Source organism: Atheta coriaria, unplaced genomic scaffold (assembly GCF_025399875.1).
Source record: "Atheta coriaria isolate IRGN ID8LTWV9N9 unplaced genomic scaffold, Caltech_Dcor_3.1 hic_scaffold_13_pilon, whole genome shotgun sequence".
Taxonomy (NCBI): Eukaryota; Metazoa; Arthropoda; class Insecta; order Coleoptera; family Staphylinidae; genus Dalotia; species Dalotia coriaria.
The window spans coordinates 1,162,887-1,183,955 of record NW_027045455.1 but is presented as its reverse complement, the minus strand read 5'-3'; the positions used below and the strand labels follow the sequence as shown (position 1 = coordinate 1,183,955).

Genomic DNA, 21,069 nt, shown 5'->3' with positions numbered 1-21,069 from the left:
TGGTGTATAATCTATCAAAAATGGTCCTCGCCATTTTTATGCATTTCTGCAATACATAACTCCCCAACAGCGATAACATGCAATTTGCCAAATAAACACATAAAATATCTAATCCAGAAGCCATATAATTGATCAAATATATTAATTTTTATCATAATTGTTGCAATACACTGCATTATGTCATAATCCAAATCGACGATGAGAACAACATGTAAAAACAGATGATATAATCACAAGCTTGTGACGAACTCTAATGGGTCGCCGATGTTATCCAAATAAGCGAAGACAATTATTGATAACGGCGTTAATTGCTTTCGTTTGTCGCAATGCTCGCGGTGTGTATCCATGCGATGCGTGAACCCCACTCGCACATCTCTCCAACAAACACATTTATCTCCGTGTGTCCGTGAATGAAGAACACTGACTGATATTTTCGATAGATTCGCTGATAATTGACCGTGGTAAACAATGTGCGCCCGGTCGATCCTTCGATAAATCGTGTATTTATACGTGCTGCGAGTGCGTTATAGAAGCGTTACATTACACGCTCAGTTGTATCCCGACACTTACGCAAACGTTCATTTAGTTATTACGTTTGTTGCTCCGTTTGTTGTTGCTTGCCCATAATCGGATGAGATACAAACAACCGAAACGGGTGCTTTACTTTCCTAGGGCCAGTGTGGAGTACGCGACAACTTCATAAATACATACGTCGACACCAGTGCGAACGTGCGCGAATCTACGTAACCGAATTTCTTCGTTGTTGTTACCGACCAACGATTTGTTTCCAATCAATACGACTTCTAGTGTAAGTAGTTGCCTTGTAGTTGAGCCACTTCTTATCTTGTTTTGTCTTTGCGCGGTGATAAACAAATTTTCCATTCGTCGATGAATATTTGCATTTTTAATTTACGCAAATGAATTAATTTTTTTACAGGATTTGCCACTTTTAGTAAATCGACTACGATGATTTTCTTTTTGACAAGGTGAGCTATTTTTTTTATAATTTATTTTCTCAAGCGGTGCGTACGTGATTCGGAATTGATTAATTGAAATGACCGTGGTGTGAAATGAAATGTGCGATGAGTTGTGTGTTGGCATGTGTAACTACAATTCGGCTTCGGAGCGATGATAGAGAAGCGCTATAAATATCTCAATTAAATAATTGTTGAGCGTTTGATTGTTCTTATATGCGGTAAGATTTACCCTTTCTTCTGCCCGTTGGTTTTTTACTATGGGATTATTTAAGGAAACAGATTTCAAGGCAATAAAACATATCGTTAATTGAACATTGCTGTTTCGTTTATTGTGTGATGCAAAGTTACCTAACTGATAACGCGACTTTAAAGGTCCAAGTGCAAGGCGATAGATTGCAGCTGTATTTGAATAGTGAATAAGTTTGGTAACGAGCGTGCGAATTTGGTTGCCTAACTATTATAGGTACGCAAATAAAATATAACCGTTTTTGTACCTGGTTTTTGGATTATTTACATGTTCATTTGTATCTTTTTATTAGATTTAATTTTCTTTGGGGCATCTTAATGCAATTCACAATTTGCTACCATAAAAAGTCACTTGGCAATTTTTAATTTTAAAATATTTGTATTTTTTAATAAGGTGTGAATTAAAAATGGCTGCCGCACTATGCCTTTTTTAAAAAAAAGTAAAAAGGCAAAAATTTAATAAAATATGTCACTTAATAGTTCAGTTATACGTTTTGAAGAATGTTTAATAATACCATACTGCTTTCTCTACTTTAGTGGTTTTATTGAAAATTTAATTTAAATTACATTGGCTGAACAATAGTTTACTATTTAAATCACGTCCGCTTCAGATAAAGCAATAAACTCCCGTCGCATTTTACTCTTGCGATAGTTGTAAAATTCCATACTGACTCAACTACTTAGATTACATTATGCACGTAATCAATGTTGTTTTTGTAATACGTGCTATGGTAAAGTTGGCAACAAATAATTTTTTAATCGCTGGCGACGTATAAAATGTGTGTCAGTAATAAATACAAGTATTCATCTCTTGGAACCAAAGCTACGTCACAATCGGCTGCTTAGGAATACGTGTAGGCATTCGCTGATAAACTCTTTTTTTTTCTGACGATGTTTGTAGCTAAGCCAGTGTGGCTTAACGCAGTAGTTCGGATCAACATAGGAATTTGTTGACCAATCGCATCTGCCAAGCGCTGTCACTAACCGACTGCGGTAATCTTGTTTGTAAAAGGGGGCTCGTCTAATGTGACACTCGCGTGACGTTGCATTACCGGATATTACTACTTTGCAACTGGGTAATTATCTCGGATCAAATTTCAAGGAGTTGAAAATAATTTGGTTTATAATTGCACCATTTTTTTTTTCTTTTATACTTGCTCCTTAAGAGCTATCTTAGTTTTTAATTCATTTTTACAATTTAAGTGTAAAAATACTCTTTGTTCAGAATTCTGGAAAAACAGCACTAATTTTAATAATATTTTCGAAAACGTGCCTTTTTGATACAAGTTAAGAGATAGCATTCTTCTTTGTGGGTATAAAAATGATTATTGTTAGACTATCATAAAAATTCAAGCATGCATTTTTTTAAATATAGACATGAGACTCATGCTATTTACGTACATTATAATATACAGATTAGTCAGCAGTTTTCGGATACTTCCCCAATCTAAAAATAATTAATAGACCGCATATTTAATTAATCTACAATTTGGGGGCTCGTCTCGCATCTCGCCTGCGGTTTCATCAGCCTGACATAGTAAGCCAAGATAACAAATATCCTGTCTGATTTCTCAAAAAGCTACAGAAAAACAAGTTGATGCAATCGCGAGTCATATTTGCGAATATAAAAAATAAGCCATTTCATGTAAATATTGGCCAATACAAATCTCCAAGCAATCAGAAAAAAATGAACTGTTATTATTGGAAGAAGAAATTAGTGCAAAACATGTTTGATAACTACGGGGACTTCTTGTTTTCATCATTTCTCTTAGTAATAAGATAATGATTTCTTGCTGTGTTTGCTTCGATACCAAACGTGACGCGTCGAATACAAGTGACATGATGTGACGAAAGCAATCACTGACGTGACGACTACTGATTCGAGTCGAATCTGTTGGTTGTGTGTATGAAATTTGCGCACTGATTGCAGTATCCATAACAAGTTTTGAAAGGGAAGATATCCTTGTAAACAGCAACGTAAAATTTTTATCTGAGGCTACTTATGTATTTCGACACTGCATATTGCAATTTAATACTTTGTAATTGGACTTTGAAATAGTATTATCAAAGGTACACTGTGATAAGATGCACGATGTGTACCTATTCAGCATGCAACATTATTTATTTCAGTAAAATTTAAACTTAGTTTTGATGGGCCAATCAGTGAAGCTACTTATGGCTATGTTTCCTTCTTCTTCTTTATTGATCACATCACGCCACAATTTGATGAATATTTAACAACATAAAACGATAAAATACAAGAAAAACATGCGAGATTGTAGTATTTTTGTAGTAACTTGTTTTAGGTTGCCATGCAGGTGACATTCGCTATTTCATCCAAGTTTTATAGTAGCTACTTTTTTGTTATCAGAATTTATTACTATCCAAATTCAAAACTTATGCTAAAAATACATGTCACCTATAAATCCACCTATGCGATTACGTAAGCACGTCGTAAAAGTCAGTCCACGTCTAATTAGTACCTAGATACAAATCGAAGACTCATTAAGACTGTGTCTAATAGAATTATAATATCAAACTCAAAAAAAAACATTCAAAAACTAGTAACATTCGGATTTGTTTTAATTTCATTTAAAAAATAATTCACCACGCTTGACGGGCCCCTTCGCATTCACGTCACGAAGACCTGTGACAAAGGTAATAAATTTTTTCAATCCTTGACCTTCTCATAATCGACCGCGTCGTTCGCGCCATAATGGGAACAACCGAACAACAACTGGTTGCCGTTCACGCTCAGCCATTTCGTAAAATTTTATGGGCTCGCTCGCTACTCGCGATTTGATTGGTCGAGACGGCGGGTGTGTGAGCTGATGCAATCATAAGTTGTCGTTGCTATGCTGACGAGAGAGTTCATATCGCGCGAAATTGCGAAATATGCACACGCTCACAATCAATAACCGACTTTACAAATGCTACCGGCGATAGCAAAACATTCAACACACATTCATTTACTATTATCGCACTAAACCAATACACAAACAACTATTACGCATTTAATCAAGGTAGAAAGGCGCCTATGGTACACAATGATGTAATACTGCTGATGAAGGTGTGTTTCAAATTGAAATTTGAAACTTTCCTTATCAACTTATATTTCTATTTCATACACACAGGATGTAGAGAATCCGGATTCATTTTTCAGCTTCAAAGTTCAATTATATTGCTAGATTATGGAGTTTGATGTGCGGTATGACAACACAAAATTCAAAATAAACAATTCAAAGGTACTACAAGTGCAATAGTACCAAAATCCGGTACATGAATATCGTACGTACAAATATGATTTATTTTACTATAATTCATTGTTAATATGCAAGTTTAAATGCCTCTGTAAACTTGATTTGTGAACTGTATTCTAATGTAAATTGACTTTGTCGAACCTAAGTTGAGGTCTTTGAAATATCTCGTTTCGAGGTCCGAATAAAGTACAATCTCGATAAAGAAAAAACTTTGGAATATAATATTATAACACAATGGCCTTTGCGGCCAAATTCACCGAACTACATTAGGGAGAATTTAGAATTTATGGCTGTAATGGAATTTCGGCAATTTGTGGGACCATTTTTCTACCTGCACTGTAATTATCCCAAACTATCTCAGCCATCTTATCCCTAAACAGAGATAGATGAGATTTAAATGTTAAATAAAAGAAACTATGGAAAATTTTGTAAATTTTTCCATTTTAAGAAGAAATTATTGAATTATTTCATATTAATTTAAAGTTTAGATTTTACTGGTTTCTAGTTAAACAGTTTAAAACTATACTAGTTATACTCTAAATATTGACTTATTATTAAATTGTTCAATTGTAACTAATCCAATTAAAACCAGTTTAAAAATCTTTGACCAAATTACAAGTATGCCAAATTGATCAAAATGTAATATAGTATTAGTTATCAGTTGAATTTTTTAATGACAAAGTCGAATCGCCAAATGAGTCTCGCGATAAGACGGAATCCCCGTTGTTTCCGCCCCACTCCAAACCGGAGTCTCCTGACAATGTCCAAACCGCTTTTCAGTGTATAAAAGCGAGGCCCGTTCCTCATCGAAGTCAATTCAGAGTTGGTTGTCTCCAGCGAACAAGCTGAATAAAGTCTTCTCCAATTAGTCAAAAGATATTTACACTGGCGAACGACAAGCAATTACTTCGACTCATTGCCAAATATCATCGAACTAATTGTTTCGTTTCGAACTTCAAGCAGTACTACTTGCAGTTTATCTTCGGGTTTTATTCTATGTACCATAAGAGTTACACTTAATTTCAACTAAGTGTAATCTTCCGAGAGTAGTGAAACAGTATAATTGAAATTTTCGTGGTAGAAAAAGTATTCAAACAAATCACTCACAATGCCTGATATTGTTGACAAAAAGTCGAACACGTAAGTACTTTAATTCTAAACATTTAACTATTGTTTAAAAGTTGATTAGTCAATTGATTGGAATTTGTTATTAATGTTTTAATGTTTAATTTGCAGATATTCCGCTGACTTGGGGCGTTTTGCCAAGCAATTGGCCCATCCAAATGTGGGTCTTTTCAATCATCTCCGCGGCATCAGCGTTGTCCATGGCGATTTGAAGCATTTGACACCCAAGGCTAGAACTTATCTGGAGTCGAATGTGGAGCTGTGCCAACCAGAACGCATTCACATCTGCGATGGTAGCGAAAGCGAAAACAAACACTTGTTGAATCTTCTCCAACAACAAGGCACCATTGTTCCTTTGCCCAAGTATCAAAACTGGTACGTTTTATTCTATTACCTATTACTTATTTATTATTGTGTACAAAATATTCGATTTTTATTAATTTTATTTGTTTTCTTTAGTTGGTTAGCTAGAACCAACCCTGCTGACATTGCCCGCGTTGAATCCAAGACCTTCATCTGCACTGAACGCCGTGGTGACACCATTCCAACACCTAAAGATGGAATCAAAGGAACTTTGGGCCACTGGATGTCCCCTGCTGATATGGACAAGGCTGTTAAAGAACGCTTTACTGGTTGCATGCGTGGCCGTACCATGTATGTGGTACCCTTCTCAATGGGTCCAATTGGTTCCCCGCTTTCCAAGATTGGTATTGAGTTGACTGATTCCCCATACGTTGTGTCTTCTATGAGGGTGATGACTCGTATGGGTAAAGCTGTTCTTGACGAACTCACCACCTACGATCAATTCGTCAAATGCCTTCACTCTGTTGGCACACCTGCTAACGGTACGATTGAGATGCCGAGCTGGCCTTGTGATCCCGAACGTACTATTATCTTGCACAAACCACAAGAGAATGAGATTGTCTCTTATGGTAGTGGATACGGTGGTAACTCCTTGCTGGGCAAGAAGTGCTTTGCTCTCCGTATCGGTTCTACTATTGCCAAGCGAGAAGGATGGTTGGCGGAACATATGCTTATTTTGGGCATCACCAATCCAAAGGGTGAGAAAAAGTATATTGCTGCTGCTTTCCCATCGGCTTGCGGTAAGACCAACTTGGCCATGATGAATCCGTCTTTGCCTGGGTACAAAATTGAATGTGTGGGTGATGATATCGCCTGGATGAGATTCGATGAAAATGGACAACTGAGGGCGATCAATCCTGAAAATGGATTCTTTGGTGTTGCGCCTGGTACTTCCAATGCTAGCAACCCTAATGCCATGAAGACCATCTTTAAAAACACAATCTTTACCAATGTTGCGTCTACAAGTGACGGTGGCGTTTTCTGGGAAGGCATGGAGAAAGAAATCAACTTTGATAATGTAAAGATTACTGACTGGTTGGGCCGTCCCTGGGTTAAGGGAGAAACCAAGACACCTGCAGCTCATCCTAACTCTAGGTAATTGTCACAATCAATGATTTTATTACTTATTATGAAAATGGCTTCTTTGTAAACATGTAACTAACTTAATTTTTGTTCATTACAGATTCTGCTCACCTGCTGAGCAATGCCCAATTATCGACCCTGCTTGGGAAGCATCCGAAGGTGTACCAATCTCTGCCATTCTCTTTGGCGGTCGTCGTCCAGCTGGTGTACCTCTAGTTTACGAAGCCAAAAACTGGCGTCATGGTGTCTTTGTCGGATCAGCAATGCGAAGTGAAGCTACTGCTGCCGCCGAACACAAAGGTAAAGTGATCATGCACGATCCCTTCGCTATGCGACCTTTCTTCGGTTACAACTTTGGTCAGTATTTGTCTCACTGGCTGAGCATGGAGCAACGTTCAGATAAACTCCCAAAGATTTTCCACGTTAACTGGTTCCGCAAGAGCAGCGAAGGTAAATTCTTGTGGCCTGGATTTGGCGAGAACTCTCGCGTCTTGGACTGGATCCTTCGAAGGATCGATGGCGAGGAATGTGCCAAAGAAACTCCGATTGGTTTGATCCCCAAACCAAACACTTTGAATCTCGAAGGTATGGAAGAAGATGTAAACATGGATGAGCTCTTCGACATTCCCAAAGCTTTCTGGGAAGAGGAAGCGCAATCAATTGACAAGTACTTTAAGGAACAAGTCGGTGAGGATTTACCTGCTGCAATTGATGCTGAATTAAAGAATTTGAAGAACCGCATTGACAACATGTAAGTGTATTACCTTTATTAAGGTAGCTCATTACTATTAAGTTTATAATTATTTATGTGATATATAAATATGCCTAATTGTATTTTATAAAAATATACAACTTATTTTTAAATAACATTTTGCTAATACCACTTAAGACGCATATACTAAATCTAATTGCGTTAATGTTTTGTTTTTCGTGTTGGGCAAAACATAATAAATTATACATATGCCAGTAAACGTGCAAAACGCAAATGCTAAAAATATACACTCGTGATGAACCAGTTCGAATAGATACGGCATTGCTTTGACAATCACAAACAATGTTCCAAACAGTACAAATGAACTCAGTGCTCCGCCAATTTCCCTCAGAACTGATGGGTAAATTTCCCCACATATCACCGTGGGCCCTGGGCCAACACCAAGTCCAAAAAACATTACATTTGCTATTATTAAAACTAAACAAACAACTGGATAATGAGTATTCTCCGGGTAGACTCTACTTAAGTACAGAAATAATGAAAAATTGCCTAATGATAAAGCTAAAGAGTAACCACTAAATATTAACACTGATCTAGTTGAGAACCGATTAAACAATATGGTACTTAAAAAATGTAGCTATGACTCTAAGAGCATTCAATACTAAATTTGAATAAAACTGCGCGTCTGCATTCTTGGTAATGGTTTTTATAATATTTGAAGTATAGAATATCACAGCACCATCACCAGAGAGTTCACTTGTGAGAAACAATAACGACGTTAGCAGAAATGGTTTGATGAATGACATCTTAAAACATTGTTTGATTTTTTGTTTGACTGAACTAATCTTGCAAATTTCCATATCTAAGATTGACAGAAATTCTGATTTCTGTGTATGTCCAGTACCTCTGAACCACGTAAAAGCCTTTTTTGCTTCGTCAACCCGATTTTTGTTCAAGAGCCAAACATATGAGTCTTTTATATATAATAAAATTGCCATATTAATTACCGGTAATACGCACACGAGCATTGCTAGTGTTCTCCAATGAACAAAAGAGCCCAGTAATTGTGTCAGCATTATTCCCAAATTGCATCCAAATGGGACACTTGTCAAACATTGGGGACGAATTTTGGGGTCGGTTATTTCGGCTAAATATACCAACATAATTGGATAAGCCAAACCTGTGTAGATCCCTGATAAGAGTCGACTGACAAACATAAGCTCGTACGTTTGGGAAAAGAATAACATTGTCCATGATATTAACGTGATGATTATTGTCAGTGCCAATGCAAAACGTCTCCCAATCCAGTTTAGTATCCAACCAGCAGTAAGAACCATTGGAAGAATGGACAATGTTGGTATTGATGCTAAACAATAATAAAGTTTTACAATATTTTTGGAGTATTTCAAAATTACGCACCGATCCATGAATATTGAGTTGTGTTAAAGGAAATTTCTGATGTTGCCAATACAGAAGAGAATGAAAATGCACTGCCAGCACACAGTGATTGGAGCATGCAAACAATTGCTAAGAGGTACTAAAATACATCCGGTTGTACAATACTGAACATTTATTAGATATGTTAGTGAATTATTTATTACCTGGCGAAACTTGTAGTGATAAGAAGCTCTGGGTATTTCTTTACATCCAATAAAAGGTTCTTCAATGTCGTGCATTGTTTATGTTTAATATTAACTCGTTAAGCTGCTTACAGCTATTAACTTATATTTGGTGCAGTAAATTCTTATATATATATTCTTTTTGCAATTTTGTCGCGGAATGTTAAAAACATTATGCAATGTGGTATAAAAATAAGGAAATATGCGGTAAAAGGTAAAAGAAAACACAGAGTTTGTAGAAGATTAATTGTTTTTTTGACTTTCATCGTTTTAAACAACAAGTTGTCAGGAATATCCTATTGCATGCGCAAGTAAATTATAACAACGCGTCATTACTTGTCTTCCAAAGTAATTAAATTCAAAGGACAAAAATATGGCAAAAAATATTGATTGCTTTAAAATAAACATTTGCTTTTATTCCAATCGATTTGTGCAGTTTATAATAAATACCAAACTTAAACAATATTTATAAATATATGAGAGGGAATGTTTAATACAAATAATCTCTTAAACTAGTATAAAATTTTGTATTATTTCTTTAAGATTCTTTAGCTGAGACTCTCCTTCCCATTGACAATTGAGAAAAAGTACTTTTACTAGGTGGAGGATTCAATTTACTGGTCAAGTATACAAAAGATTCAAATAAAGTAGACTGCTGCATAGCTGAAGCACAGAAGTGTTTGATTTTTTCAGCACTGCACCAGTTTACTGCCTTGTTTAATGTGTTGTTGTAGTCATTCATATCTATCTCAGCAGTCTTATTGCCTATCACCATGATGGTCACCTCTTTCTTGTCCTTGTTCTTATCAATATCTTGCTTTAAGTTAATCAACACCTTGAGAGATTCAAATTTATCAGTATCATAAACAAGTACATATCCATCAGCCAGTGCTAAATAATGCCTTGGCAATTGTTGACTTGTGGTGCCATTAGCAGTGCTGGTTTGTGCTTGTTCTATGCCAGCTGTGTCATAGAACCTTACTTTTTCTTTGGTGCCTCTGTCAGTTTCAATATTTGCAACATAAATATCTTCAATTGTTGGAAAGAAGACCTAGAAGATCATTGTTTTTAAGCAGTGGAATTAAGTGATTGTTGTTTTGCAATTATTTACTGTTGCAGGTGAGATATTGCCATAGATTACTTGTTCCAGTATTGTTGTTTTGCCTACGCCTTTCATGCCACAAATTACAACTTTTGCGCATTTTCCCATTTTGTTTACTATAAAGAATACAGATCAGTTTTCAGCTGAATGTTGTCGACAACACAGCAGCTGGTTGTAACATTACGTTCGTAAGTGCTTGCATGTGTAGGTAATATAGGATCATCAACAGAAACGATTTCTTCATGGTGTTGTTCTATCAACCTGTTTACTTTTAAAATTGATTGATGATTTAAACTAATTATTTCAAGTTTTTTTCAAACGATAAAATAAAAACGCAGGATATATCGATGAAAATTCATCAGGCATGAAATTTTACAACAACAAACAAAGTAAAGTACAATTCAAAGCCACTTAAGGCATCTCCAATTCTCGTACAACGGTCGGATAAATTTTCCCATAGATAATGGCGGAGATAGCCACAAACGAATTCCACACTTATACAATAGCAAATTCTTGAATTTCATGATACCCACTATTTAAATATTAAAATAATACAGAATTTCTCAGTGAAAATGCTGATATAAAACTAATTTAAAAATGAGCATGACAGTGTCGCAACATCTTGCAGAGTATATAAAGTGAAGTTTTAATAAAACTGAATTTTCTTTATCAGTTACAATTTTGATAAAAATTGGGTAAAAATAGTTGTCTGTCATTGGAAACTCCTAAACGGATAAAACATTTTTAAAAGTATTAAACATCATTTGTTATTCTCTAACAATAAAAATGGAATATAATTGGTTCCATAGATGCATTTTGCGATGTTATTTTTCAAATTCTGAATACTTTTCTCATCATATATATGCAACATCCTTTCTTGTATATGATCTTCCACCCTACTACTTCTTTACTAAACTGTGAATTGTAAACAGTGCAATTCTTGTCTAAAATAGAATGTTTCAAATTTAGACATAAGTATGGTATTGATGTAGTGATGTTGCGCTGATAATTTAAATCATGTTTATTTACTTCGCAAGTATACAAGCAGAATACTTAGATAGTGCATAATAATTTGTGTCTGGTTGGCACTTGAAAGTGAGGTTAAAGGAAACTGTGAATTAATGTGCTTTAAGTGAGTTGACTAAGTTCGCCGACTGAGTTATCGTTATTATTGCCATTATTGCTGACTAAAAAGATGCATAACAAATATTCCATTCTGTTGCCAACGTACAATGAAGTACAAAATCTACCAATAATAATATGGTTGATAATAAAATACATGGATGAAAGGTGAGTTTTATTGAGATGCAAGAAAAGCAACTTTATTACAAATGTCTTTATTTCAGTGGTTTTGATTATGAAATTATTGTCATTGATGATGGATCACCAGATGGAACCCAAGATGCAGCTCTGGCACTACAGAAGATTTATGGTGAATCTAAGATTATACTTCGCCCCAGAGAAAAGAAACTTGGTTTGGGTACAGCATACATTCATGGGATAAAACATGCAACTGGTAATTTCATTGTTATCATGGATGCTGATTTAAGTCATCATGTAAGTTTTTACTCTATTTTGTAATTAAGAATTTTCTTTATATGTCCAGCAAAACAAAAACACCATTTGAAATTTCAGCCCAAAGCTATTCCACAATTTATTGAATTACAACAAAAAAACAACTATGATCTTGTTTCTGGAACAAGATATGTGGGAGACGGTGGTGTTTATGGTTGGGACTTTAAGAGGAAGTTAGTATCCAGAGGTGCTAACTTCCTCACTCAATTATTATTGAGACCAGGTGCCAGTGACCTGACAGGTTCATTTCGTTTGTACAAAAAAGATGTTCTTCAAAAGTTGATTGATAATTGTGTATCCAAGGGGTATGTTTTTCAAATGGAGATGATTATTCGCGCCAGACAGCTTAATTATACTATTGGGGAAGTCCCAATCACATTTGTTGATAGAGTTTATGGTGAATCAAAATTGGGTGGGTCTGAGATATTTCAGTTTGCAAAGGCACTTTTATATTTGTTTGCTACTACTTAGGAATAATATTAATTGTGCATTCCAATATTATATTTGTAAAGTACACTTATCACTATAGGCTGAAATAAAATAATTTTGCTTATACAAAACAGAATTATAATGAAGTCGGCAGTGTTTGCATCAAAAAGTAGGTATATGAATGAATATCTATTACTGTAACAACATTTCTGTTAAATTTATGCTTAATATGTGTTTTTGTATTCTAGAATTTGGCCGAGTCGTCGAAGTCTAGTCGTTTCCGATTCGAAATTTTCGAGGATTACGGATAAATTACAGGTGTGTATATAAATTCTCTATTTCCTTACTTTATTTATTTCTAATTTGACTAAAAACCTGAAAGGATGTGGGACAAGACTTCTTTTACTTATATTAAGGTTCGTATAGTATTATTTATTTCCATATATTTATTGATTTTTTAATTTAAAAAGAAACAAATTAAACTGACAAACAACTGACAAATTCTCTACGTGCAGCAATTATCTTCTTATTGACAAATATATCGTAAGCGGAGCGAGCGCATTCGCTTACTTTAGGACATGTGTCCAGCATTTTACCGAGACTCATATTGATCATTACGTTGAGGTCTATCACACATCCTTGCAGTAGATTGTCATACGTGGCAACGCAGCTCTCTTCGCATTCTTTATTGCCGTTGCATCCTGGGAGGCAATCAGTATTCATTGATATACCATAAATGTACATAGCCATTAAGCCTTTGTTTTCTTGCTCGATAGCTTTGATCTGTTCCTGACAGCCTGTGGCTGCACATTCTTCCACTATTTTATTATTGGTCATGTACTCTTCAGCAGTAGAGTTTATCAAAATTTCGAAACAGTTGTCAAAGTTGCTAATTGGCTTCACATTTGAAGTGGGCAACGCAATCGAGCTCTATGTAAAACGAAATTATAGTTTTAAATTGGTATTAGTTGCAAACTTTTAACTTACTGCTATGCACAAGGTTACAGTGAACAAAATATTTGCCCTCATGATTCTAGTATTGTTTGGTTCAACTCGTCAGAAACAACTGAAATATTTTGAGTTTAACAGCGCAATATATATCTAATTGGTATTATTTAGCTTAGTAACTCATGTGATAAGGTTACTTTTTGAGTACTGTATTTTTTGAATAATTTGGTGATAAAATAAGGACTGTTACCTGTTAGCAATAGGAAATTCTGTTGTGACAAATATACTTATAAATAACGCGCCAAATATTAATCTAAAATGGACAGCATGGATTTGCATGGATAGAGTTTCTGAATTTCGTGAATTTAAATATATCATTAATATTTCTTATTAACAGAAAGATATAATTTTTGCACAATCGTGAACTAATCTTTGATTAGTTTTAGGGACCTAGTAATTACTTCACACCACGGTAGTACATACTGGTACATCATATTGTGAGTATTGACAGTTTCAATCATATTCATAAATAATATGTGTGAATATGTCTCTTGTGTATTGTTATTTTGCGGCTGTTGTGCGGTTGAAGAATTGCCACGGTTGTAACTGGGTTCACAGTTGGTGTTTCTGTATTTTGGTAGCTGCATTACAGTTTCCTACTTCATAGGTAATTAGGTTGTTGAGGCCTGCGGCACTAGGTGGCGCTAGTATCGCACCTTAATAATTATGTTATTAAACATTTCGGAATATCACAACTAGATGGCGCTCGTTCATTAATTTGAGCTGCAAAACTGTAACTACTGTTTTCTTGCCGGGATTTTAATTCTGTTTCCTTCGAATTATAGAAAAAGAATTGTTAATTGGACTATATATTGAGGCATTCTAAGGTTGAAAAGTGTCATGAAATCGTTTTCAAATTCCAGCAATTTTTGTCATTTTTGAAAACTTATGGTGGAAAACGGTCTCTATTTCGTGTTTCCTTGGCTCGATTTTAATTTTTTTTTAATCATAGAAGACGAGTTGTCGAGAAGTGGCGCAAATTTTGTTTATTTTCGATTAATAGTGGTTGTAAGATTTTCAGTTATGGTGCCGTAGAAGTTTTACCAAGTACTTTAGTAGTGTTAAAACTGGCACTGCTATGCATTTATAGTTTAGATACGATAAATATTTGTATGTACACAATTTTTTGTTGCAGTCTACGAGCGTATCGCAAGATTGATAGTGACCGCGTGTTGTTGCCGTTGGCTGTGTGCAGTGCCGTGCACATCCAGTTCCATTTCGGTCACCGAATGAATCGCGCGTGTTCATTCCGATAAATTCTGTCTCTTCAGATTATAATTAAGTGAATTTATATTCATTAAACATTCGCGGACATATCTGACATATCGATCGTGAGCTGCGGCGTGGTGCATTATCGCATTTCTTGTGATTTTAAGTCCGTACTTGAATTAGAAACGGTCAACAAAGAAAAGATTTAGAATTACCAGACAAGTGCGGCGTATAGTTATTGAGATATCGTACGTCCGGAATTGCAAAATACGGCTAAGTCGTCTAAGAATTCTTTGTGGTTTTGTTTTGTGTAGTCATTAAATTATTAATTTGAATGAGATTTCTGAACCTTTACACCCTGAATTTTAATTAGGTTTTTGTCTTATCTTATATAGAATATTTCGAATTTTTATAATGTTTAATCCTTTGGTTGCTAGCGCTTTTAATTTAGATGATATTCGTTACCGAAATTACTCAAAGAATATGATGCGGCGATATTTTTTATTATTAATTTTTTTTCTTAATTTTCAAATTTAATTATCTTATCTTATAAATGATTTTTTTAGGTTTAACGTTTTAACGAGACCTTACGGATATCTTGGACCAGGTGTGCATTCCATGTTTCTTCCAGAAGGATTCAATAGAAAATGGTAATTTCCGGTAAAGCAAGAAACATCTTCATCGATTTCAATGATTCTATCAAATTTTGACTGGCCAAGAGGTATAATTTATTTATTTTATTTTGCACGGTGTAGTATTGCAATTATAACACTGTAACACTGAAATGGAAATATGTATAAGTTTACTGACATTTTAACGTATTTTATAAAGTGGAAAGTACGCTTTACAAACAACATGTGTGTTAACTAAGCCTCAGTAGGTTGACACAATCGACACAATTATACATAAAATATAATACATAAAACATAATAAATATATAAAGTTTTACATTTGCCTTTATTAAAATAATGTTATAACTTATATAATTATTTATTTCAATTTTACAATGTGTAGTGTTACAAATATATCACTGTAGTACTGAAATGGAAATAAGTATAAGTTTACTGGCATATTAACGTGTTTTATAAAGTGTAAAATACGCTTTACAAACAACATGTGTGTTAACGAAGCCTCGGTGGGTTGACACCATGGGCACATAAAACATAATACATTAAACAACATAAAAACATAATACATAAAATATAATACATTAAACATAAATATATATAGTTTTACATTTGTTTTTATTAAATTAATGTAGTAACTCGAAGCTCAAGCTCAAAAAACTAGAAATTTAGAAATTGCATTTTAAAACTCGGATTTTTAGATTTACCTTTTTATTGGGGAATTCCATGGATTTGGACGCAGCATCAACATCTTACATTTTGTGATACACAGAGCCCAGAAGACTGGGTGAAGAAGAAGAAGAATGAACACTTTAAAACGTCGTCATAATTTTTTCTGCTTTTAATATAATTGGACAAAAAAAACAGGGCAAAGCTTGGGTATCAAATTGAATTTGGCTAAAAAAGAGAGTGCAGAACTAATGTTACAAACTTATTACACTTGCTAAAGGCAACACAAGACTATTTTATTGAGCAAATCATTAAAAATATTCTAAATGCTCCGCCAAGGTGGTAATTTATAGACAATTTGTTAAGTGATAGTTCTCATGTTGTGAAGCACTTGATAAGCTGCTTGCTATTAATTTAGTTACAAGTCACATTGTATTGCTGAAGCAATAGAAGTTGCTACATATGTTAAATGTTATTTGTCACATATGAAATTATGTTTTTAATACTATGTGAAGACATGATAACTTTGTTAAATACTTGTAAATTGTAATTTTACATAGATTGTTTTCATTCTTAAGTTAAGATTGTTGGAAGGACTAATTCTTGCTTGTTATAGGGATTTTGCACCTAAGTCTGACATCATAGAAGGACCATTCTTGCATCAGATTGTAAGTATTTAATTTCATTATCATTTTCCTAAATAACTTTTGTGATTATCTGACAAATTCACTCCCAAAATTGCATTTTTATGTTTGAAGGATTAATTTTTATTTGTTTTAGGGATAGTGCACCTGAGTCTGACATCGTAGAATGACCATTTTTGCATCGAATTGTAAGTATTTAATTTCTTTATCGTTTTCATAAATAAATTTTGTGATGATTTCACAAATTGATCTCCAAAATTGCATTTATATGTTCGAAGGACTAGTTTTTGCTTGTTTTAGGGATTTTGTACCTGATTCTGACATCGTAGAAGGGCCATTCTTTTATAAGTATTTAATTTCTTTAACGTTTTCATAACTAATTTTTGGGATTAGCTCTTGAATTAGTGACGAAAATTGCATTTTTGTGTTGCAAATGACTACTTTTTGCTTCTTTTAGGTGTTCTGCACCCGAGCCCGATATCGTAGGAGAACCATTCTTGTATCAGATTGTAAGTATTTAATTTCTTAATCATTTTCAAACATAACTTTTATGAATAACTTACGAATTAGCGAGAAAAATTTACTTTTTGTATTTCGAAGCTCTGATTTTGCTGGTTTTCGGGGTTTAGCACATGAACGCGTCATCCGCGTAATATCAGCGTTCGTTTTATTAAAAAAGAAAGAAGAATATACTGTTAAATATAATTAATAAAACATAATTTAAAATTTCAATCGCATTCACATTTCTTTGTGATATCCTTTTTATCGTTTTCAGGATAAGCGTCTTAAATATATTGCGTATGAATCTTGTGTGCGTGAAACGTGTACAACATAGCTAAGTCATGTGTTGTTGTTTTTAAAAAGTTGAATGAAGTAGAAACAAATAGAAGAATCAAATATTAATGATAAAAACACTCGGTGGTCGAGTGGAAACGTGCACCTGCTGGCATGCTAGCAGGTACGGATCGAATCTCAGGTAGAGGAGGCATTTTTCTCAAATATAAAAATATCAGGTGTAATTTGGGTTGCATATATGAATTGCAACGAAATATAAGAGAAGTTGCAATACAAGTGAAGGCAATAAGAGAAGTAAGAAAGTAAGTGGAGAAACGGAGAACAGAGAAATAAGAGAAGTAGAAGAAGGAATAGCCAGAGAAGAGTAGAAGACAGAAGGAAGAGAACAGAGAGTTAGAGAAGAGGTGGAGATAGAAGAAAGAGCAACAGGAGTGGATCAGATTTTTAAATTTTTTGGCACGTGTCGTTATAAGACAGTCTACGGTCGATCTCCCAGAGCGCCTCCGGCGCTCTGGTCGATCGCCCACTGCTTCGGTCCTTCCATTGCTCCCGGCCCATCCTACAGCTACGATGTCTCTGCGCTTCATCCCCGAAATTATCAGGCATATCAACAATTTTTATGGTGGGGGATTACCCCCAGAGAGAGGGAACTCCTTATAAGGACAATCCTTATAAGGTCTTGTTCAAATATTTCTAAGTTTTAAGTCGCCTCAAGTGAGGTGACACTTAAAAATATTCTTACAAGTTCTGACCTGTAGCTGAAATGAAAGATGGAGCACACAAATCACACAGGATACCTTAACAATTTTTATAGTGGGGATCATCCCCTGAGAGAGGGAACTTTCTTAGAGACCTGTGCCTGTAATGATAGAAGGGGTACGCACAAATCAAAGAAGTAAATATATCTTACTATTTCTTTATTAACAATAGAATACACGTTTAGATTTTACATGTCAACAAAATACATGTCGCCATATTGAAACAGGACTTACAACCTGCTAAGCCTCGCACATATAAGCAAGTAGCACTTTGTACAGTTCTACCGGAATAATGAAATTAGCAAATATTATTAAAATGAAAATAAATATACAGGGTGTTACAAAGAGAAAATTTAAGGGGCAAAGAAAAAACTCAACACTAGAAACGCCGCTCGTTTTCACTCGACGATCAGAGAAACTAATATACAGGGTGTTCCAGAAAGAAAATTTAAAATGCAAACGGGAAAATCCTAAAACAACAGCAAAAGCAAAATTTTTACGGACACAAAAGAAAATATATATACAGGGTGTCCTAGAAAGAAAATTCTATGTTAAAAACAGTGAACACTCAAAACGCACAACTAAAGGTGATTTTCCACGTGCTATTAGGAAAACTAATATACAGGGTGTTACAAAAATAAATTTTTAGAAACTACAAAGGGAGTTAATAATCACAATATGCAGAGCGAACTTGACAAATTAACAATAATACTTTAATAAAAAAATCAGAGAAAAACATAGGAAAATTGCAAAAGGGTGCTACAAAAATAAAACACTTACATTTGAATATATTGTGAATAAATATTTATTAATTGATGGTAGCATCAACTGTATAAAGAGAATATCCGGCGGAAAACATTTAAATCAACAGAAGGCAAGCGACGGCGCCTTGCAACACAGTGGTTAAAAACGATAAAAATAACAATTTCTTTGTAAATAATAAAATATACTGAGACTGCGAAGAGATTTTCTATCCTTAAATATATTCTATCAACTGAAAACTCGTGCAGAGATTAACGGACACTTATTTCTCACTTAAGAAGATTCTAACCGCCATAAATCATTAAACAAAACACACACACATGACCGTCCCGAATATTTAGCTGATGGCCGAAAGAATACACAACGATTAATCAAATTAAAACCTCAAAACGCATGGCGACTAGAGAGACACGTTTGCGGATCACGCGGTAAAACGACTGCCGTGTACGCCACGCGTTCAAGGCAGGTACGCAGCGATAACACGCGTCACTCTAACAAAAAAGTTGTTTATACACAAACGTACTAATAAACACGTAGTTGAGAATACTAAACTAAAATTTACAATACTGAAATAGCACATATACACGAAATCTACTGTTACTTTCAATATTTATCGGCTTAAGAAAATTCATAGCGCAACGAGTACAAGTGCGTATACACACAACTATCCTTATAACTCGCGTTACGGAATTTTCTCGCAATAAATTTCGATATAGGGATATAAAGAATTAAATTCCGCATCTAGGAAAATTATTTCGAACTAAGTTGAAGACCGCGTTCGCGAGTTATAATAAAAAAAAACTACAATTCCTAGCGCAACGAGTACAAGTGCGTATACACACAACTATCATTATAACTCGCGTTACGGAATCAATAAACTTTAGAACAGAGAGAAACAAAATTAAATTCTGCATCTGGGAAAATCATTCCGAACTTATTGTGATACCGCGTTCACGTGTTATTCTAAAAAAACTACAATTCCTAGCGCAACGAGTACTACGGCGCACACACACAACTTTTAATATAGCTCGCGTTACGGAATTTTTTAGATATAATTTTTCATACAAGGAAATACAGAATTAAATTCTGCATCTGGGAAAATTATTTCGAACTTATTGTGACATCGCGTTCGTGTGTTGTACTAACAAAAACTACAATTCCTAGCGCATCGAGGACTACAGCGCACACACACATCTTCAATATAACTCACATTACGGAATACGGTGCCCTGAACACGAGTCACGAGTCACCCTCATACGGTGCCCTGATTCCTAGCGCAACGAGTATTACGGCGCACACACACAACTTTCAACATAACTCGCGTTACGGAATTTTCGTTAGACGCAAACGCGGTCTTACTGTAAGTTCGAATAATTTCCTTAGATACGGAATTTAATTCTGTATCTCCCTGTCTCGAAATTTTTGCTAGAAAATGTGTGTGTTTACGCACTTGTACTCGTTGCGCATGGCGCGGTTGGGCGACCGCCCAGGGGCGCCAGACTTTAAGGGCGCCGACTCGCACATGGCCGGTTTTTCGTATGGGTTTGAATTGCAGTTAGGGGCGCCGTAGAAATCTCGCCCAGGGCGCTGGTAGCTCTAAAACCGGCACTGATTATCGAAATAAATAAAAGGATGATGCCGGGCGGCGTACAGGTAAAAACAGACTGAAATGGTAAAACGTTCGTAGCATGAACGCAACATTGCGCGTGTTTATCGCGATACAAAATGTTGTTTATACACAAACCCCGATATGCACGTAAAATTGAAATCGAAACATTTTTGATGTGCACTAAAATAAAATATAATATAATGTTTCACATTCAGTTATAAACTTCGACGCAACTTTACAAAGAGGATAAAAACTATTAAGATACAAACTGAACCAACAGATTCCGAGATACAGCCAGTTTATAATAAAAAAAAAGAGAATTTATCAAAAAGATGACACACTTTTAAATATAAATATTTATTAGAATTTATTCATTTAATATTTGTAACAGTGCCAGTTGAAGTACGAAGTAAAACGCGCCCGACGGATCTTTATAAGTACCTATGCACGAAGTCACGGTTTACCATACTTGAAAGTTATCAATAAATACATCGTCAA

At 34.9% G+C, this 21,069-nt stretch overlaps 4 protein-coding genes and 2 long non-coding RNA genes across 7 annotated transcripts; 3 read left to right on the top strand and 3 right to left on the bottom strand.

The window, feature by feature from the left end:
* Positions 1-401: 401 nt before the first annotated feature.
* LOC135801730 (phosphoenolpyruvate carboxykinase [GTP]-like) lies at positions 402-7,921 on the top strand. Of its 2 annotated transcripts, XM_065315236.1 has the most exons (5): positions 402-808; positions 938-986; positions 5,720-5,983; positions 6,068-7,066; positions 7,155-7,921. In XM_065315236.1, exons 2-5 carry the CDS (start codon positions 967-969, stop codon positions 7,807-7,809), a joined length of 1,938 nt encoding a protein of 645 aa, XP_065171308.1. In that variant the 5' UTR covers positions 402-808; positions 938-966; the 3' UTR covers positions 7,810-7,921. The 2 variants fall into 2 exon arrangements, with proteins under 2 accessions (XP_065171308.1, XP_065171307.1); XM_065315235.1 differs by lacking the exons at positions 402-808; positions 938-986 and adding an exon at positions 5,295-5,623.
* A 322-nt stretch (positions 7,922-8,243) lies between these two features.
* On the bottom strand, positions 8,244-9,481 carry LOC135801732 (facilitated trehalose transporter Tret1-like). Its single transcript, XM_065315238.1, has 3 exons — positions 9,368-9,481; positions 9,186-9,303; positions 8,244-9,132 (listed from the first exon to the last, which is right to left on the bottom strand). Exons 1-3 carry the CDS (start codon positions 9,440-9,442, stop codon positions 8,375-8,377), a joined length of 951 nt encoding a protein of 316 aa, XP_065171310.1. The 5' UTR covers positions 9,443-9,481; the 3' UTR covers positions 8,244-8,374.
* Positions 9,482-9,775: 294 nt separating this feature from the next.
* Positions 9,776-10,702, bottom strand: LOC135801810 (NF-kappa-B inhibitor-interacting Ras-like protein). The gene is made up of 2 exons (XM_065315325.1): positions 10,497-10,702; positions 9,776-10,436 (listed from the first exon to the last, which is right to left on the bottom strand). Exons 1-2 carry the CDS (start codon positions 10,593-10,595, stop codon positions 9,924-9,926), a joined length of 612 nt encoding a protein of 203 aa, XP_065171397.1. The 5' UTR covers positions 10,596-10,702; the 3' UTR covers positions 9,776-9,923.
* A 667-nt stretch (positions 10,703-11,369) lies between these two features.
* LOC135801808 (dolichol-phosphate mannosyltransferase subunit 1-like) lies at positions 11,370-12,627 on the top strand. Its single transcript, XM_065315324.1, has 3 exons — positions 11,370-11,777; positions 11,834-12,044; positions 12,123-12,627. Exons 1-3 carry the CDS (start codon positions 11,683-11,685, stop codon positions 12,531-12,533), a joined length of 717 nt encoding a protein of 238 aa, XP_065171396.1. The 5' UTR covers positions 11,370-11,682; the 3' UTR covers positions 12,534-12,627.
* A 290-nt stretch (positions 12,628-12,917) lies between these two features.
* On the bottom strand, positions 12,918-13,635 carry LOC135801811 (uncharacterized). Its single transcript, XR_010550447.1, has 2 exons — positions 13,479-13,635; positions 12,918-13,421 (listed from the first exon to the last, which is right to left on the bottom strand). It is a non-coding gene; the product is annotated as an uncharacterized lncRNA (long non-coding RNA).
* Positions 13,636-13,950: 315 nt separating this feature from the next.
* LOC135801812 (uncharacterized) lies at positions 13,951-17,377 on the top strand. Its single transcript, XR_010550448.1, has 3 exons — positions 13,951-14,956; positions 15,275-16,671; positions 16,784-17,377. It is a non-coding gene; the product is annotated as an uncharacterized lncRNA (long non-coding RNA).
* The last annotated feature ends 3,692 nt before the right edge of the window (positions 17,378-21,069 follow it).

Excerpts from the sequence above, each read along its gene's own strand:
- LOC135801730 (XM_065315235.1), top strand. The coding sequence starts at position 5,592 with ATGCCTGATATTGTTGACAAAAAGTCGAACAC. Across the intron at positions 5,624-5,719 it reads GTTGACAAAAAGTCGAACAC|ATATTCCGCTGACTTGGGGC; the intron begins GTAAGTACTTTA and ends TTTAATTTGCAG. Across the intron at positions 7,067-7,154 it reads GCAGCTCATCCTAACTCTAG|ATTCTGCTCACCTGCTGAGC; the intron begins GTAATTGTCACA and ends TGTTCATTACAG.
- LOC135801732 (XM_065315238.1), bottom strand. The coding sequence starts at position 9,442 with ATGCACGACATTGAAGAACCTTTTATTGGATGTAAAGAAATACCCAGA. Across the intron at positions 9,304-9,367 it reads ATCACTACAAGTTTCGCCAG|TACCTCTTAGCAATTGTTTG; the intron begins GTAATAAATAAT and ends GATGTATTTTAG. Across the intron at positions 9,133-9,185 it reads AACTCAATATTCATGGATCG|CATCAATACCAACATTGTCC; the intron begins GTGCGTAATTTT and ends ATTATTGTTTAG.
- LOC135801810 (XM_065315325.1), bottom strand. The coding sequence starts at position 10,595 with ATGGGAAAATGCGCAAAAGTTGTAATTTGTGGCATGAAAGGCGTAGGC. Across the intron at positions 10,437-10,496 it reads GCAATATCTCACCTGCAACA|GTCTTCTTTCCAACAATTGA; the intron begins GTAAATAATTGC and ends ATGATCTTCTAG.
- LOC135801808 (XM_065315324.1), top strand. The coding sequence starts at position 11,683 with ATGCATAACAAATATTCCATTCTGTTGCCAACGTACAATGAAGTACAA. Across the intron at positions 11,778-11,833 it reads ATAAAATACATGGATGAAAG|TGGTTTTGATTATGAAATTA; the intron begins GTGAGTTTTATT and ends TCTTTATTTCAG. Across the intron at positions 12,045-12,122 it reads ATGCTGATTTAAGTCATCAT|CCCAAAGCTATTCCACAATT; the intron begins GTAAGTTTTTAC and ends TTGAAATTTCAG.